Source organism: Diachasma alloeum, unplaced genomic scaffold, assembly GCF_001412515.2.
Source record: "Diachasma alloeum isolate Michigan unplaced genomic scaffold, Dall2.0 Dall_scaffold_00760, whole genome shotgun sequence".
Lineage (NCBI taxonomy): Eukaryota > Metazoa > Arthropoda > Insecta > Hymenoptera > Braconidae > Diachasma > Diachasma alloeum.
The window spans coordinates 306099-325627 of NW_021680890.1; the positions used below are offsets into that span (position 1 = coordinate 306099).

Sequence of the window (19529 nt, forward strand, 5' to 3'; positions counted from 1 at the left end):
TTTGGAGGTATTTCACATTAACGAGATGAAGTTTATAATTTTCCGCGTTAGATATTGAATTTTCCGCGAAAAGAATGCTGATGGGAAATTACCTTAAGGGCTAGGGATATCTAGGAAATTTCAAGGAAAAATCGTTATTGTTTTCCCTTGCCAAAAATCTGGGAAATCCAGGATGAAGTGGAAAATAAAAATAAGTGAACTTCACTTCGCGATTAGTTTCTCCGAAATATTTGGGAATTGAATAAAGATAGCTCATTTCTCCATACACAAAAGGTTCTCACACTTTTTTCCATTATCTCCCCTGAATTCCTAGATATTGTGAAAACGAAATGAAGCTGACGACTGATTCCTAAAAAATTGAACTTCTATCGGAAGGAATTCTGGGAAATTCCCCTAGATCCTAGAAAAATTCCAGGGGAAAAATTGATTTTCGAACACAACAATGATGCTCTTGCAACAGTAGTAAACTATTGTTACTGGCTATTTTTGACTATTTTTAAAAATTCCGAGCAACTTTCAGACTTGAGCCGAAAAATACTATTTTGAGGTTAGATCTTCCACTCGGACTCTCCGAAAATCGACTCTTGACATTTGAGAAAGTGGACTTACGTAATTTCTGATAGGAAGGTTAATCATCGGGTCAGCGTGTGAGAAATTAGGGCCGTAGGAGCAGGCCATATCGAACATAAATCGGGTAAACAAATAAATGAAAAAAATATGCCTGACAATCAGAAGAAGCCGTTCTACGTTGGCGCCATTGATGAAGGTACCAGCAGTGCTCGATTTTTGGTAAGCACCCACCATTTTTTTAAATTATTATAAAATCACGAATATGACGTCATCCAAAGAATTTTCCTCGTGGAAATATGGAATTTCCTTGCAGTGAAAAACTGAATTTAAAAAAAATCTATAAGAACATTCGTTTCAATTTTGAAATTAAAAAATTTTAATTTATAAAAATTTATAAAAAAAAAAATTTTGAACTTTCGCATACCCTCGGGTTTTTACGATTTGTTTCCTTCCTCCCCTCCAAACCCCTGTAACGCATTCGCAGAGGACCAAGGAGAAACCTCACTTGCGGGAACCCCTCCCCCCCTTCTGGGAATCGAACCCGAGTCGTCCGCGTGCCAACCCCGCGCTGTAGCCACACAACCACCGCCGTCGGTACTAATTATTACTTATTATTAACTCAATTTTTAAACTCAATTACTAATTTGAAAAATTGTAAAGTCTAAATTAAGGCCCGGACGGAATATCCTTCGAACGTTATCTCGATTGTTTTTCGATCTTCATAATTTAAAATATATCACAATTTGTACTGGATTGTACATCACGTAGGTGTCTCTAAAAATTATGATTGCACAATTAAAAAGAACGTAAAAAAACTGAAGCCCTTAAATACTATAAATTACCCAGTTAACAATTTACCGGCAAATTTCCGGATATTTACCGGTCTTGCTGGGGACTTAGATGGCATTCGTAACAATTATTTCCTGGGTATTAATTTGCAAGTTCCTCCCTATTGGCTTTATTTCCCAATATTATTCAAAAACGCCCTCTAAAAATGTTCATTTTTTTCAACGTTTTTTTGATTATACAATTATAATTTTTGACGAAAGATAATACACGCAAGCCTGAAATCGTTAATTATTATAATTACTTTAATTTTAAAATTTTAAACTTGAAAAAACAATTTTTTTACAAAAATTTTTTTTGCACTTTTTTTTCCAGATCTTTGACGTTGCAAAAAGAAGAGTAGTGACGTCCCACCAGACCGAGATAAAGCAAAAATTCCCTCAAGAAGGATGGGTGGAGCAGGATCCGAAGGAGATTCTCGGTGCAGTAATAGAATGCATCACGAAGGTGATGGAGAAACTGAAGGATCTGGGGATTAACAGTTCTGATATCAAGGCTGTGGGCATTACGAATCAGAGGGAAACGACTGTTGTGTGGGATAAGAAGACTGGGGAGCCCTTGCACAATGCTATAGGTACAATAAGAAGGTAGTACGAAGCAGTCTCCCTAATTTCCTCGTTTTTCACGGGAATTAGTTGCATAATGGGAGTGGTTGGAAATGATCTAATTTTTATCCTCTCTGAATATCGTAACGAATAGACGATAAATTAAATGAATTTAGAATCACAATCATGAGGACAGGATATTTATTTTAATGGAATAAATGAAACGTATATTTGCGTTAAAATCGAATTAATAAAGATACACCGTCAGATGAAGAGCAATGATAAATCAAGACGTCAAGACGGAAGAGCATTGATAAATTCAGTAGTGAAGCGGTAAACCGAGTTAAGTCGATTTTGACTATTAGCCAGTTTTTGCTGAATATCTCGGAATCTAAGAGAGATAGCAAAATTTTGATCATGACTTTTTTTATAACGCTCTATTAGCTCTACAAAAAAGGTCATTACAAAAATCTTTCTATCTCTTTTAGATTCCGAGATATTCGTCAAAAACTAGCCAATAGTAAAAAACGACTTAACCCGGTTTACCGCTTCGCTACTGAATTGAACATTCGATTCCGGTACAATATGTAAATGTATACAAATCTAAGAATTATTAAATTTTTTGAAAAGTTTGGCTCGACATGAGAACCACGACGACTCTCGAAGACGTCATGGATCAGATACCAAACAAGACCAGAAACAAGAACTACCTGAAGCCCCTCTGTGGCCTCCCACTGTCTCCTTACTTCAGTGCTCTCAAAATCAGATGGCTCATCGATAATGTTCCCAAGGTGAAGCAGGCAGTCGACGCTGAGAATTGTGCTTTCGGGACTATTGACACGTGGCTCATATGGGTGAGAAAAAAAATTCAATAGAAAAAGTCAATAGATTTCGAATTTCTGTTTCAATTTTTCTCTTGAGATTTTTCCTACAAGAATGCTTGAGCATCAATTTTCCGTTTTTTCCCCTCGAATTCTGCAATGCAACAGAAAACAAAATCTACCGAAAAAAACATGAAAAATTTGTGACCAATAATTCTAATTCCTTCCAGAACCTGACGAACGGAAAGCTCCACATAACAGACGTCTCCAACGCCTCCCGCACATTACTGATGAACATCGAGACCCTAAAATGGGACTCACTCCTCCTAAAATTCTTCAGCATTCCTGTCCACATGCTCCCGGAGATAAGATCGAGTGCGGAAGTCTACGGGAAGATCGCGAGCCCCAGCTGTCTGTCAGGAATCCCCATATCCGGATGTGTTGGTGATCAGCAAGGAGCTCTCCTCGGTCAACTCTGCCTGAAGCCAGGCCAGGCAAAGGCCACCTACGGCACAGGTTGCTTCCTCCTCTACAACACCGGAACTGTAAAAGTCGACTCGACCCAAGGGCTAATAACAACAGTTGCCTATAAATTCGGTAAATCACCGGCAGTTTATGCCCTCGAAGGTTCTGTTGCAGTTGCTGGGGCTGCCTTATCCTGGCTGCGGGACAACATGCAGCTAGTCAGCAACATCGCCGAGACGCAGGTGTTGGCGGAACGCGTGAAGAATTCTGGTGACGTTTACTTCGTGCCGGCTTTTTCGGGGCTGTACGCCCCCCACTGGCAGCAGGACGCGAGAGGTGTTATCTGTGGTATAACTGAGGACACGCAGCAGTATCACATAATCCGGGCGGCTTTGGAGGCTGTCTGCTTCCAGACGCGGGACATTCTGGAGGCCATGGCCAAGGACTCTGGGACAAAATTGTCGGCTCTACTCGTTGACGGAGGAATGACTGTTAATGATCTCCTGATGCAGCTCCAAGCTGACTTGACTGGGATCAATGTTTTCCGGCCGCACATGGTGGAGTCGACGGCTTTGGGTGCTGCCATATTGGCGGGCATCGGTGCGGGCTTGCTTGATATTTCAGAGGTCGAGCCTTCGCAGATGACCAAGTTCAGTTCGGCTATTGGAGAGGACGAGAGGGACCTGCGGTATTCCAAGTGGAAGATGGCGGTCGAGCGGTCCATGAAGTGGGACCTTTCTTCGAGTCTAGATTAAACTCGAGGGATTGTTGATTAAAGGGGGTTGATATTGTTGTACTTTATTGGGTACTTATGCAGACGTACTTCAAAGTTGTTGATATTACTTGAGCTTTTGATAGTAAGTTGTGTAGGCGATACATGCGAATTTGAGATTTTTTCAGGGACGAAGTCTTTCATTTATTGCTCAACTGTTTTAATGTAAGTACTTGATTGTGCAAAATTTTTTTGAATTAAATTAATGAGATTTTTTATTACGTTGGATCATTATTGATCATGTGTTTTGTTTGAGTGGAGATGGAGTTTTTACCTTTTTGGCTCGATGATGGGCATTCAGCATTGAGACTCATTGAGGGATTTGAATCCACAACCTTCAGATTACCAATCCCTCTGGGGACGAAGTACTCATCATTTTGCTTAGATGATGATCATTATCAAGATAAATTGAGAGATGTGAACTGACACCCTCAGCTTATCCACTCCCCGCTACAATTAGTGTAGCTACTCAGAATGACCCCAGTATGAAATTATTATTGCGTTCGTCACGGCAACAACCAAAATTCGATTTGATAGAAAAACGTTTTCTATCATTCGTGCAGCCCTCATATTGGACATCAATCCTCTTTTTTACGGAAAATGAGTGAATGTAATCGATAGAACATTGGGGTCGTGCAGAAGTATCGAAGTGCTTCCTTGTTTATTATAGGAAGCTCGTCAAAAGGGGGAGATATTGGGGAATGAGCAAATATTATTTTTCCCGTTGGAAGGATAATAAAAAAGCTTGTTTGACCTGTATCGACAGAAAATATTCCAGTGAAATTACGGAGTTGTAAACTCGAAAAAAATTGTAATATAAAAAAAATTCCAATTCTCCGTGTGAGATAGCGAAAACAAATTGCACTGACATTTCACTTTTGGGGGCGACTTCCCCATCCCGAACATGTGAATAATTTATTCAAAACGAAAAAAAAAAGAGAATACGACGACTTCATAATTTTTTCATCAACTGTCCATCTCATTATCCTCTTATTGCTCCATTTGTCCAAAAAAAACGTGAGAGTTGTACGTAATCGGGTGCCTCCGATGGGATGAAATCAATGGTGAGATGCTGCTGTGAGCGCATGTGGGATAACGAATCCACTGCGTTGAGCTCCAATACGCAGTGCCAAAGACCCGCAGTCGCTCTCGAGCCAGAGCCGGTGTAGCACCGATTTTTTTTCACTCCCTCATCACCGAGTTTTTGTTTTGAGTGAAAGGGTCGTGGTTTCCAGCAACCATGAAGGACCAGGAGACCACTGGTTGCCAGAAAAAGCCGACTAAATTGAGAAATTTAATCTACAAGACTGAAGCGTTTGACTCCCTTCATCCCAGGGGAACTGAGGTAATTCCGTAATTATCATTGATTTTTGACATCTACCGAGGATTTCTTTACGTTTGCGGAGGGGTAATGACACTATCCAGTGCTCCGCCCCCTTGGGCTCTCAAGGAGTGAATTAAATAGTTATAATTTTCTTCCTTTCGAGAGAATGATGGGTGACAAGGGATTTTTTAATTGCAGAAAACTCTCTGCTCTGGACAAGTATGTCTTGGAAGTATCATGACACTTCCCTTCCACGGGACTGAGCCTCGAAAAAAAGAGGAAATTCTTGTCCACGCGAAGGACTTTCTCGACCAATATTTTACATCCATTCGAAGGTGATTGAAAAATGTTCAGGCAAAAATCAAGTTGAAAGGAAAAAAAAAAAGAAAATTTTTTGAGTCAACTAATTGTCATTATTCAATTCAGATTGAATAGTGATGCCCATCACTTGCGATGGGAGAGCGTCCAAAAAGAGGTCCTAACAACCGGCACCTATCAACTGAGCGAAACGGAATTAGTTTTCGGTGCGAAATTAGCCTGGAGAAATGCAGCCCGATGCATCGGTCGAATTCAGTGGTCAAAACTGCAGGTTTTCGATTGCCGATACGTGACGACAACGAGCGGAATGTTCGAAGCTATATGCAATCACATCAAGTACGGAACTAACAAGGGCAATATAAGGTGAATCGCATACAATTATCATTAATTGATGGCGGAAAAAATCAGAAATCATTTGTTGAACGGAAATCACCGTTTTCTTGTTTACTTTCTGTTTTTCTCAAGGTCTGCCATCACGATTTTCCCACAACGAACTGATGGCAAGCACGATTACCGAGTCTGGAATTCACAGTTGATCGGTTACGCTGGGTATAAAAATAAAGATGGCAGTGTTCTTGGTGATCCCGCCAATGCAGAATTCACTGATGTGAGATATTTTCATGTCAGACCAATTTTTGTCTTTCATCAGTTTGCAGGATAACATTTTTCGCGATATTTTTAGTTATGCCTCAAACTCGGATGGAGAGGCCCGCGCTCGGGCATTCGGACTAGATTCGATGTTTTGCCGCTAGTTCTTTCGGCGAATGGCCATGATCCCGATTATTTTGATATTCCTGCGGAACTTGTTCTCGAAGTTCCTTTAAAACATCCCACGTAAGTATTGTTTATAATTGTCGTATACAGGATTTCGCAAATTGAAAGTCAGACCGAAATAACTCAAGAAGGGTAGCGGTGATGAAAAAATCATTCGAACGCAAGTTGCATCATTCTTGCACGGACGAAAAAATTTCATAGAAAAACCTATCGAATTCGTTAGACAATTCTATTGAAATGTTCAAGAGAAAATATTCAGTAGAAAAAGTCAATAGAATTTAATTTTTCTATATAACTTATTCTATTGAGATATTTTCTATAAAATTTCCTCGGCTCAAATTTTCCAAGTTTTTTCGTTTGATTTTCTTGATGAGAAGAGAAAAATAGAATGAAAAAAACTTGGAAAATTTGAGTTGAGCAAATTCTATAGAAAATATATGAAAAGAATAAGTTACATAAAAAAATCGAATTCGATAGGTTTTTCCGAGAAAAAATTATGAAATTGAAAAATTTCTGTATTTGAGAAATAGAAAAAAAAAGAGAAAAATATTTTTCGGATTCAGATACGAGTGGTTCGAAGAAATGCAATTGAAGTGGTTCGCCGTACCGGCAGTCTCTTCGATGGTCTTCGACTGCGGAGGTCTGGAATTCACAGCTACTCCCTTCAACGGATGGTACATGAGCACCGAAATTGGGGCGCGCGATCTCTGTGACGTCAATCGTTACAATCTTCTCGAGGTAATTGCCAACAAAAATTTGAAGAGCAAAATTACGATATCTTCGGAAAATTGCTCGACTTGAAATACAAGAAGACATGCGTCATTCGTTTATCTCGATGTTTTTGTAATATCCTCAGACAATAGCCATTAACATGGGTCTGGACACACGAACGCCAATCACTCTGTGGAAAGATAAAGCCATGATAGAAGCGAATGTTGCTGTTTTGTACAGCTTTCAGGTAATTTATCGTCACGTGCGGGTGATACTGATATCAGTAATGACTACTCTCGGGAAAAGAAACATTTCGCCCTGGGGGGAAGGGGAAGAAATGTGTGTAATCCAATAAAGACTGCTTTACTCATCCCAGATTAAGAACGTAACAATAGTGGATCATCACACAGCATCGGAATCCTTCATGAAGCATTACGAGAATGAGATGAGACTGCGGAAGGGATGCCCGGCGGATTGGTTGTGGATAGTCCCTCCGCTTTCGGGGTCGGCAACTCCTGTTTTCCATCAGGAAATGGCACTTTACCACCTGAAGCCTTCGTATGACGCTCAGGACCCGGCGTGGAAGACTCATGTGTGGAAAAAAGGGAGGGACAAGAAGTCGACGTCGAAAAAACCGAGGAGGAAGTTTCATTTCAAACAGATTGCTCGGTAATCTTCGTAAGATTTCCTTACAGTAGAGTCTCTCTATCATTCGTACGATATCGCAATTGATAAAAATTGACACACTTTTCTCTGAAAGTATTCTTGAACATTTCAACTTTTTTAAACGATAAAAAATGGACGAAAAAGTGATTGGACGAACTGACGTTAGACGAAAAGTAATTGGACGAAAGAAGTGAGGGAAGTTGCTTTCCCCCACCACTGAGGCCGTTAAAGGGTAGGGGTAAGTGCGCGTGCTCCTCTGCGCGGCAGAAGTGCGCAGTCCCACTAGAGGAAAGGTGGAACAGATTCCCTTCTCTCTCTCTCTCTCTCTCTCTCTCTCTCTCTCTCTCTCTCTGTGTGTGTCTCGCGGTTTCTCTCTTCTCAAGTCACGCCCTCCAAGGGGGCCCAAAAGAGTGGGAAGTTCCAGGACGTGTCAGTACGAAAAATTTTCAGCCCTAATGCCGAAATTATCAGCAGATTACTGTATTATCTTCACATCAACCTGATACAGTACGATCATATCAGCGAAGTGGTAAACCGGTTCAACTCGATTTTTACCAGTGGTCTGTTTTCAATGAATATCTGGGAATCTAAGGGAGATAACAAAATTTTTGTTATAACCTTTTTCGTAGAGCGAATTGAGAACTACAACCAATGTAATTACAAAAATTTCGCTATCTCCCTTAGATTCGGAAATATTTCTCAAAAACTGGAAGATAAGGACTTGAACCGTTTTACCACTTAGCTACTGATATGATTCCCACATGATGAAGCCCTTATGACTCATATGAACTTCCTGACCCCTAAAAAAATTTTGCGTCAGCTGAAATTATTTTTTTATCACAAAAATATTTCTCAGAATTTGTCATATCATGGAATCGACGGAAAACTCATTAGGACACTCCTTCAACGGAAAACTCTCCGCTCATAATTTAATTGGAGAAAAGTTCCCTCCGAACAAGTCCTTGAAGTAAAAGTTTTCATTTTCCTTCTAGTGCTGTGAAATTCACATCGAAATTGTTTGGCCGTGCGCTATCTCGTCGCATAAAGGCGACCGTTTTGTTTGCGACTGAGACAGGCACCTCCCAGATGTATGCCGAGAAACTTGGGGAACTTCTTGGTCATGCCTTTCATTCTCAAGTTCTCAGCATGGCGGAGTATGACATCAGTAATATCGAGCACGAGGCACTCTTGCTCGTCATTACTTCGACGTTTGGTAATGGCGATCCGCCGGAAAATGGCGAGGCCTTCGCTCAGAATCTCTATGCCATGAAGATGAATGAGACTTATATCAATAGTGAAGCTAAAATCAGGTAGACAATTGATGAAAAATTCCCTGAAATGTTGAAAAGTTGAAATTACTGAAAAAAAATTGCACTCGTCTATTTTTTTTCTCTAGTCTGGCCACGTCAAAATCATTTATCAAAGCAAACAGTCAAACTGAAGTCGGAAGTGTGAAAAAATTGGACAGATTAGATTCACTCCGAGGTTCGACAACAGAATCTCAGAACGAAGACACATTCGGGCCGTTGAGCAATGTCAGATTCGCTGTCTTTGCTCTCGGCTCCTCGGCCTATCCCAACTTCTGCGCCTTCGGCCGTTATGTGGACAATCTCCTGGGTGAGCTCGGGGGCGAACGCCTGCTGAAATTGTCCCAGGGGGATGAAATGTGCGGACAAGAGCAAGCCTTCAGAAAATGGGCGGCCGATACTTTTGCCGTTGCGTGCGAGACCTTCTGCCTCGATGATGATGAGACGCTTCTCGAGGTGGCGCTGTCGCTCGGGTCCGAAGCGCTTTCGCGGTCCACTGTGAGGTTCGTTGATGCCGATCCTCAACCGATTGCCAAATGTAAGCTTTTTATTTTCCGCAAGAAGACATTTTGTTGTTGAATTGATTGAAAAATCGTCATGTTTTGGCAATTTGTTATTGTAGCTCTTAGCAAATGCCATAATCGGAATGTCACGACCTGCAATATGCTGAGGAAGACTGATCTGAGTGGGGGGATAGTTGGGTAAGTCTTCAGATGATAATGAAAATTTAAGAATGACAATTCAAGATAAGTGATAACTGTCTTCTATTTAAATTAGAGTAGAGATTTTAATGTAGAGGTGTGTGATGATGAGCTTGACATGTAAATTTTGGGGAATCTTTAACCCTCTGAGTCGGCCTCAGTACAGCCGAACCTGTCATAAGTTATACGAAATGGCATTCGAATCTCGGATACTGGTCACGTAGTAAGGAGATCCCCGGGTTTGCGGGCTCTCTCTCCCATTGTTATTCTCTCTGAGATTAATTCAGTAGCCAAGGAGTAAAAGGAGATACGTCAATTTTGACTATTGACCAGTTTTCAATCAATATCTCGAAATCCAAGTGAGATAGCAAAATTTTTGTTATAACTTTTTTTGTGGAGCCGATGGGGTTGAGGGGAAAATCGGCTCGTACAGTCGTAAAGGGGTGGGGGGTGGGATGGCACCATAAAAAGCCTAATAAGTTATACGGGAAAGGGAGTGAAAAAATGACTAGTTGTCGTCTGCCTTTGAAGGGGAACGACTCTTCTCCTCGAGCTCGACGACCTCGCCAGCATGGAAATTCCGTACAAACCTGGTGATCACCTAGGCGTCTTCGCTTGTAACAAAACTGAACTGGTCGAGGGCATTCTCGCGCGTATCGAGGCCACCATGGACTTCGACACTCCGATGGAGCTTCAAACCCAGAAGCAGTCCCACACCCCGAACGGAATCATCAAGACATGGGTTCCACACGAGAGATTCTCTCCGAATTCACTCAGAATGTTGCTTACTCGCTTCCTGGACATCACGACACCCCCAACGCCGAATTTACTGAGATACTTCTCGTCGATAGCTACTAATCAGAAGGAGAAGGCGCAGTTGAATCTTCTTGCAACTGTGAGTGGAAAAATTTGGTTTGCAGGATATATTCTGCAATTGCAATCGCATCTTGTGGAAATATGAAGAGTTTATGGAGATTTCCATTGACTTGGAATTTTTCGTAGGACTCAGCGGCCTATGAAGACTGGAAGCACTGGAAATACCCTAATTTATTGGAGGTACTCGTGGAATTTCCGTCAGTGAAACCCTATGCTCCACTATTCGTCCTCCACTTGACGCCTCTTCAGCCCCGATTCTACAGTATTTCCTCATCTCCGCTGGTGCATCAGGGACAGATTCATCTGACTGTTGCTATCGTCCAGTACAAATCACAGGGTAAGTGCCACCAACATTCAACATAATCCCAAGTTTCTCACAAACTCCCATTTTTTTTAAATTTCCACTCGGAAGTTTAACCGATAGTAGCAATTGTCATTCATGTGAACGAAATTTTTAATTAAGGGGGAAGTGGACCCGTGCATTACGGTGTCTGCTCCAATTACTTGAACGAGATAACGGACGGAGAGCCACTCTACGTATTCGTGCGCAGGTAGAAACATTTTTAATTATAATTGAAATTTTGTCGGAGTGTTTTGAGGGGGAGGAGAATTTGTGAGGAGTTTTTATTGCATGTAATTTTTTTATTCACATTCACTCATCCAAATACATGAAAAAAAATTGTTTAAAATTTTTCTATAACAGATCTAACTTATTAATTTAAATAATATTGTAGGCATTGTTAAATGTCCTTCAACAGTCACCTTGATCCCAATAAAATTTTGTACACTTGCCGTCACCGCTGCACACCTGTTGGCGAGATAAATGTAATCAAGTTTGTTGTCAGGCTTTATGAATGAAACTGAAGTAAACAAGATTACCTTCGTGGGAATTTTTGGGTTCTCTGGGCTCCATTCACATTCGATTCCAATGGGAGCCATTTCCATTCCAAATAATTTTTGGTCGCCACATAAAATTGGTTTACTGCACTCTATGAGCGCCTAAACAATTCCAATGGAATTAAAATTATTTTGTGAGATATATACCTTAGAAGAATAGTTATTCTGCGTGACTTACTCCATTGAACGGGGGATAATTATGGGCGGAACACAGAATCTTTGCTGTTCGCGGACAGGCCATTGGGTCGATATTAAAATAATCTGAGAAAGATTCTGAAAATGAATAAAACAAGTGGGAAATTACTTTTGTCACAACATAGCCAACATATTTTTGCTAGTAAATTTGCAATTTGCTTTCGAATGAAGTTTCGACGACGGTGTATTTTTAATTGAATTCAGTGATTCATTGTAATTCAGTATTGCCCCGACGTTGGCAGCCAACATTGGCCCAATGTTAACATTTTTCTGACACAAAAAATAATAAATTTCGGTTTTGCCGAATACAATGCGTCCCTATTATTGTTTCGAAAGAGGCAATAGATGCACTTACTGTCGGGAGCTATCCCTCCATCGACGTTCACAACAACCAAGAGCACCGAAAAGACTGCACACAACATGAAAATAAACTTTGACATCTTGAATTGAAAATTTGTAATCGAAGAAGAAGGACTGTAATATTTCGCATCATTTTTCTCATTTATATACGATATTCGTACGTCATTATGTAAATGAGCTTCGACTGACTAATTCCTAAATGCGTAAATGAATGATCAATAGAATTGCCCCAAAATTCACAGTTGATTAGTTTAATTGAAGGAAAACTTCAACGGCTCCATCATCCCGTACTCCACTCGCTATGATGCGGCCATAGCCACCGGTGTCTAAATTTGTAATCGAACAAGCGGAGCTGCCATAGAATTCACAGTTGATTGAATTGATCGAATGAATAGCTGAACGATTCCATAATTCACTGATGATTGTTGATTCCAGTGCTCCCAATTTCTACATGCCACCGAACCCCGAGCCCCCGATGATCCTCGTGGGTCCTGGTACAGGAATCGCGCCCTTCCGGGGATTCTGGCACCACCGGAATGCTCAGAAGTTACTAAACAAACGTAATTATCTCGGTTATCATCGGGAAATCATTTGTCCGCATCACCACAAAGAATTAAATTGAAATTTTAGGTCAAGAATTCGGGAAGATCTGGCTGTTCTTCGGTTGCCGTCAGCGAACTCTCGATCTCTACCGGCAGGAGAAGAGAGAGATGATGGAGACCGGAGTCTTGGATAGAGTATTTTTGGCATTGTCTCGTGAGGCTGGAGTTAAGAAGGTACAGAACAAATGCCAAAGGATGATTTTTGGAGGATGAAAATCACGGTTTGTTCATCCTCTCTTTCATTTTCAGACTTACGTGCAAGACATTATACAAGCGGAGGCCTCGCAAATCTTCAATATGCTTGTGTATGAACAAGGACACTTCTACGTATGCGGTGATTGCACGATGGCCGAAGATGTGTATCAAACCTTGAAACTGATTATCCAAACGCATGGACAAATGAGTGATAAAGAAGTTGAGGCTTACATGCTGTCTCTAAGGGTAACTATTAATATTCATAATCATGATCTCTGCAGATGTTTTGGATAAGATGCTTCTTGGGGCGTTATGATCATTCTACTGTAATCCGTTCGACCCTGAAGACAATTTAAAATCGTTCTTAACGGTTGTTTGGCCCTCAACTCCAATTGTTTCTGAAGGATATTTGACCCTCATGACCATTTGACGCCCAACTTCAAACGTTTTGAAGGGTTGTTTGGGCCTCTAAACTATTTAATCCTCAATTCTAAATATTCTTGAGAGTTTATTGACCCGCAAGACCATTTGACCCCCAATTCTAAAAGCCCTTACAGCTTGTTTGACCCACAAAACTATTGGAGTGTCAACTATGATCGGTTTTAAGGGTCTTTTGACCTTCAAAACTATCCGAATGTCAATTCTAAATTTTTAAGGGCCGTTTGGCCCTCAAAACTAATTGAGCCCTCAACTCCCAAGGTTATTAAGGGTCGTTTGACCCTCAACTCCGAAAGCTCTTAAAGCTTGTTTGACCCTCGAAACTATTGGAACGTCAACTCTGACCAGTTTTAAGAATCGTTTGACCCTCAGAACTATTTGACCCATAACCCCACACATTTTTAAGGGTTTTTTGACCCATTTTCTTAGACGTAACAATGGGTCAACGAAATTTGATTTTCTTCTCTTCAGGATCAAAACAGATACCACGAGGACATATTCGGGATAACATTCCGAACCGCCGAGGTTCACAACAGATCCCGCGAGACAGCGAGAATACGTTTAGCCACTGAGCCAACATCAAGCTGAATCACCGACGAAACATATCAAAAGCCCTTGGATCAATCGATTTACTGAATATATAAACTAACACGATCAAAATGTAATGAAAATTTAATCAAAGGATAACTCGACTCTTCTTGTATTTGTGACTGTCAATCTTCTGGAACTGCATGCTCTATTTTTGATGACGACTCACTATTAACCCGAGTCTGTAATATATTCAACAACTTTCCATATCAATCGCACAAATTTTTCTGTAGTCAGTGGATAAATTAGAGGGGACAGAATCTAAAATAATGGAGTGCAAGGGGGGAATTTGTAGAGTGAATGTGATAATTTATTCCAGGAGTTGATTTCCTTTTTTTATGAGGATTGAAGTGTATTTGAGATCTACTAAGTGGATTAGGGGCGTCAGGTAATCTTGGAAAATTGTAATTGATGAGAATAAAAACATCATGAGCAGCAAAATACGTGAACAGAATCATTTTCATTCTCTTCGTCAGGGAATCCATTTATTCTGTACAAAAGTCATGACAAATAGTTGTGACAGAGTATTTTTTATTAATTCAACGTCAATATATACAAAAAACATTATATTCAGTATTAATCACTGGACGAGCAGCACCGATTGATATAAATAATCCAACATAATCCTCTAATATTATTTTCTCGTGGAATATATCGTCACATGGCACGGCTGGTCTATTCAATTATTTAAAAGTGAAAAAATATCGACGAATCTCGCTATCTACTTCTTCTTCGCTCCCCAACAACAAAACAACGCGATGAGACTAACAATGCAGATGGCGCCACCGAAGGCGAAAACTGCCCAGCTGACTATATCAAGCAACCGCAGATTATCCAACAACTGGGTTTTTAATTGATCAACAAATTCATCACTGAGTTCCACTCCCTGTAAAAAAATCATTAGAAATATTCACCAGTGTGATTATTAAACGTCAACTTGCCTCATCGAACCATAGAATGGGCATGAGAGTTGTATTCAGACCCGAAGTCAGGGACACCTTGTCAACTTGACGCAAGAAGATATTGAATTGGCCGCGTTTACTTCCTCTCAAAGGAGCTCCGGTATTCTATGAAAATTGAAGTAAAACAATTAACCAATTAAATTGATGGCATCAACTGGGTAAATGCATCTCCCAAGAACTTACGGGCTGTAAGTCAATGTAATTTTGATGCTTCGAAGGAATGGGGTTGAGCCCCTGAACACCTCTCTGATATACCTCGTGGGTCAAGTAGAAATGGGGATGGGTGAAGACAATGGGCGCTCCTGGAGAACAAAAAAATTGCAGGCGGCTGTATCTTCGATCCTTCTTTCTCGAATTTCCTGAAAACTCCTTGCATTCCCTCGAATTTTCTAGAAACTCCTTGAATTTTTTCGAAATTTCCAGAAACTTCTCGAATTACCCCGAAATGTCTAGAATTTTCTAGACTTGCGATAGATGGCGCTGCACATAAGGACCGTTTCCCAAATGACCCCCCATATTGAAACCATAGACGTGTCTACATCAAAATCTAGATTGACCTTACCACTGCACCAGATATTTACACTCTTTACTTTATACGATGTTAACTCTTCGATTGCCAATTTACGACTGACGGCGGAGCGCGCCGATCCGCCTCTTATTGGGAATTTCGAATCTAGACATTTCTGCACTGGAAATTTATATGACTAACAACCTGTCGGTATCTTACCGACTGATCGACAGTCAGCATCGCCGATAGATGGCGCGGCTGCATAAGCATTTTTTACCGAATGACCCCCAAAAAGAAACCATAAACGTATCCACGTCAAAATGTTAATTTTTTTATTATTAATGTATATTCGTAGGAGTTACCGTGGCATGTTAAGAGCTCTAAAGCCCCGTCCAGCAGGCACTTATCATTCCCCAATATTCCACTAGTCTTGTTTAGGCAGTAGCACTCATTCAGAGGCTCCTTCTGCGGCGACGAAAAAGTCGATTTCCTCGCTATAAATCGCAATCCATCGATTCCGGAGTATTCAATGGCTTCTAAATACTCCAAGGATACTGGCCTGTGAGTGATAAGATAAGATATTTCTGCACTTTACAATGTATTATGAGTCATTTGGAGTTTAACAATGAATGAAGGAAGATGGCCAACTAGATAAGAAAATTTAATATTTTCTGAACTTTGAACATGACAACAGAATGGTCATGTATTACCGGCATAAATCGACCGAGAATGTGTTTACGATAGACTCAGTAGTTTGGAATGGAGCGTAAATAGTAGCGTCCGATCCATATATTGCGTTACAGGAACTGTTAGCCAGCCACACATTCGTCATGCTGTAGCCATTCCATGAGGATAATTGACCCACCATTTTGGGGTCGGTTTTTCCACTGTTCACGACGAATGTCCCTTCATCCGTATCATTTTTCTAGGGGGGACAATCAGCCCTTATCATCATGTCATAATTAAACAGAGGAGCGTGGGGCAAAATGGAACAGCAGCAGGAGGACAGGTAGAGGGTCAATTTTTCTTAAGGGTCAAATGGGAGAGATGAGCAAAGTAATCAGAAGGATTAAACTTTCTTAAAGATCTAATGGGAGAGACATGTGGAGTGATCAATTCGATAGTCCATCACGTTTGACCCACTTGACCCATCCGTTTGTCTCTCCCATTGAACCCTTAAAAAAGGTTGATTCTTCCGATCTCATCATTCGTCTCTCCCGCTTGACCCTCAATACTGTAATTCCGTAAAGACATGATGAAGGGTCAAATGTTGTTTAGGATCAAACAGACTGGAGGGTCAAATGGGAGAGACAGGTGTCGACCAATTTTCGTAAGTGCTAAACGGGAGAGACGAATAGAGTAATCAGAAGGGTCTAATGGGAGAGATGAGTGGAGTAATCATTTCGCTCGTCTCTCCCGTTTGACCCACTTGACCCATCCGCCTGTCTCTCCCATTTGACTCTTAAGAACGAAATTCACTACCGTTCCCTGATCAATTGATAAATTTTAGATGAGTAAACAAATAAATAAATAAATAAATAAGACTTACATAACTCAAAAGCGAAAATTTGAAGTTCCCTTTATCACGTCTGACAATCGTCCGCGGCGCAAGCTTTTCGATCACCCCACACACTATTCTAAGAGCAATATCATTGGTATCACAGGTCAAAATGACTCCGTCGAATAGAAAATTCCTGGGTGTCGTTGTGAGAAACAAATCCTTCGGGTTGTTAAAAATTTTCGGGATCATTCGATCGAGAACTTGAAGGAGGGGTGGGACTTCCCGTTCCGTTGTGGCAATCATCGCCTACAATACGAGGAATTTACCATCAGAATACAAGGAAAATATTTTTTCATCACGCTGTGCGAAAAAGTAACTTTACACGCGAAGCGTGCCTAAAACGTCCCTTTTCCACACATTGTGATGAAAAATATTCTTCGATACTCGTGGGAAAAGTGTTTTTAGCTCGTGGGATTATATCACTCGCCTTCGGCTCGTGCTATAAACCTCCCACGAGCCAAACAACACTTTTCCGCACTCGTAACGAAATATACTATTTTTAACGGAATTACCATCAGAGGCAGGTTGACGATACGAATTGCATCCGAATCGGTGAGGGGATACGAAGAATTCTCATCGAATTCAAAAAGTTGGTGCTCATTGTACGATAGCGTGTCTCCATCCTCCGTTATGTTGAATTTAGATCTGTATTGTCTGCAGAATGTATTCAATAATTGATCAATAGTTTCGTGATACCTGCCTGAGAAGCGCACTTTTCGAAACAGTTTAGTGGGTGTAAAACGGTTGTTTTCCACACGGCGTACTTATTCTACTATTTTATGACTTGTGCATACAGTGAAATTTGCGCAAAATTCCACTTTCCACACATCGCGATGAAAGATAGGGTTCGACACCCGTGGGAAAAGTGCCTTTTCGTTTCCTGCTAAACAAAAAGTGATCGAAATCACCGCCAAAAAATATTCTTCGACAAATATTAAATATTAATATTGTTGTGATAGAGTTAATTGAATTATCCACTTCCTCGCCCTTTAAATGAGAATGAGAAGGATGAAGTTCGAATGGTTACCAAGGGTTGTTGTTCTGGGTGTGAGAGAGATTTGTTCTTCTGTCTCTGTTTTGATGATAGAATTGAAATAACAAGTCGCCCCTTTTTCCTTGAAATCTAATCAATTGAGTTGATCTTTACAATATAATAATAATACTAATTATAATATAATAATAGGATATATTAGTATTATAGTAATAATATTAATATTAAATATTGTTGTTTAATATTGTAATATTGTTCGCGGAGCGTGCGTAAAATTTCACTTTACTCACAAGTGATGAAATATACTATTTTAAGCTATAATTTTGCTGTACACTTACTTATAGACGTAAGGTCCAACCTCTTGCAGAATAGGTTTTTCCCCCTGCATGACATCATCAGGATTTGTGACATTGAAAAAATATGCCTTATAAATAATTGGTAGTGGTATTGTTTTCCACCTATCGTACGCACCTGTGCCATTCACCAGCGCAACAGCCTGCGGATTAATTAGGCCACCGATATAATATTTTTTCTACATAAATGTCTGCATTAAAAAAAAATTACTCACCTCGCCTATTTCATCATTAACAGTCTTGGGTAACACGATATATTTTGATATTAGCGCAAGAACACACGCGGCAATTCCTAGCCCCAGAAAAAGTCCGAAACAAATTTGTAACTTCATACTGATGTTATTCGTGCTACGGAATTTTGGAGAAAAATCGATGAATGATTTAGGTCGGGAGCTACGATTTTGAGAGAAATCATTATCCACGGGAGAAATAATGATAAGATACATAATCTGAGAATACCTGAATGATTGTAATCGTGATATTTGTAGAGAGTGGAAGATTAGCCATGATTTACTTTTAGTCATTTCTTTTTATCGGCCGATATATTATCCTATCAAATAATTTTTAGTCAATTGCCCTTTGAATTTAAAAGACTTTTAAATTTAGTCAAAATTCAGGGATTGTCCACCAAAATTATGCCTAGACCAAAAATTTACATGTCTGTACCCTGTAACTGATCTATGACGGAAAAATTATACGAAAACAAAGTTATAATAATGTAAATAATTCATGAAATTCATTTGTAATAATTATGTTATATTTTGGTTTTCCCTTAGGGGATCTTTTGCATCTCAGGGAAATAATAAAGGCAGTATCTATTCACACGCTCCACGGTAACTTTGACCGTGGATATACGGGACGTTTTCCCGTAGATCAAGGTAATTTCTACCGTGGATATGTGGGAGATCGTGGACCCTCAATTTTTACTTCTCAAATTAAATCTAGACAATAAACTAGACACATCGAATCAATTGATAAGTGATATGGAGATAGTAGACTAGTGAACAATTTCCTCGAATACGAATTTCAGCATAGATTAACGCAAATAAATAATGAAATAAATAATTGACTAAACCCAAATAAAAGATGAAATGAATATTTTTTTACATTTTATGTGAACGTTTTCTTAACGATATTCATATTTGTCTAATGGGGTCCGAGGGCAGAAGTGGGTGCCGAAATA

At 40.1% G+C, this 19529-nt stretch overlaps 3 protein-coding genes across 3 annotated transcripts; 2 read left to right on the forward strand and 1 right to left on the reverse strand.

Annotated features, from left to right (window-relative positions):
• Positions 1-103: 103 nt before the first annotated feature.
• LOC107044600 (glycerol kinase 3) lies at positions 104-4240 on the forward strand. Its single transcript, XM_015266541.1, has 4 exons — positions 104-789; positions 1732-1990; positions 2592-2815; positions 3013-4240. The coding sequence occupies exons 1-4, from the start codon at positions 718-720 to the stop codon at positions 4000-4002; spliced, it is 1545 nt and encodes a 514-aa protein (XP_015122027.1). The 5' UTR covers positions 104-717; the 3' UTR covers positions 4003-4240.
• An 859-nt stretch (positions 4241-5099) lies between these two features.
• Positions 5100-14406, forward strand: LOC107044602 (nitric oxide synthase, salivary gland). The gene is made up of 18 exons (XM_015266542.1): positions 5100-5364; positions 5542-5678; positions 5770-6024; positions 6127-6268; positions 6344-6495; positions 6999-7173; positions 7292-7393; positions 7523-7815; positions 8805-9122; positions 9209-9657; positions 9742-9820; positions 10352-10715; positions 10823-11033; positions 11160-11247; positions 12584-12708; positions 12779-12924; positions 13000-13191; positions 13855-14406. Exons 1-18 carry the CDS (start codon positions 5260-5262, stop codon positions 13969-13971), a joined length of 3450 nt encoding a protein of 1149 aa, XP_015122028.1. The 5' UTR covers positions 5100-5259; the 3' UTR covers positions 13972-14406.
• Positions 14407-14575: 169 nt separating this feature from the next.
• On the reverse strand, positions 14576-18678 carry LOC107044564 (sensory neuron membrane protein 2). Its single transcript, XM_015266491.1, has 9 exons — positions 18562-18678; positions 18332-18489; positions 17515-17656; positions 16991-17248; positions 16152-16366; positions 15804-16000; positions 15117-15235; positions 14913-15038; positions 14576-14857 (listed from the first exon to the last, which is right to left on the reverse strand). The coding sequence occupies exons 1-9, from the start codon at positions 18676-18678 to the stop codon at positions 14693-14695; spliced, it is 1497 nt and encodes a 498-aa protein (XP_015121977.1). The 3' UTR covers positions 14576-14692.
• Between the last annotated feature and the right edge of the window lie 851 nt (positions 18679-19529).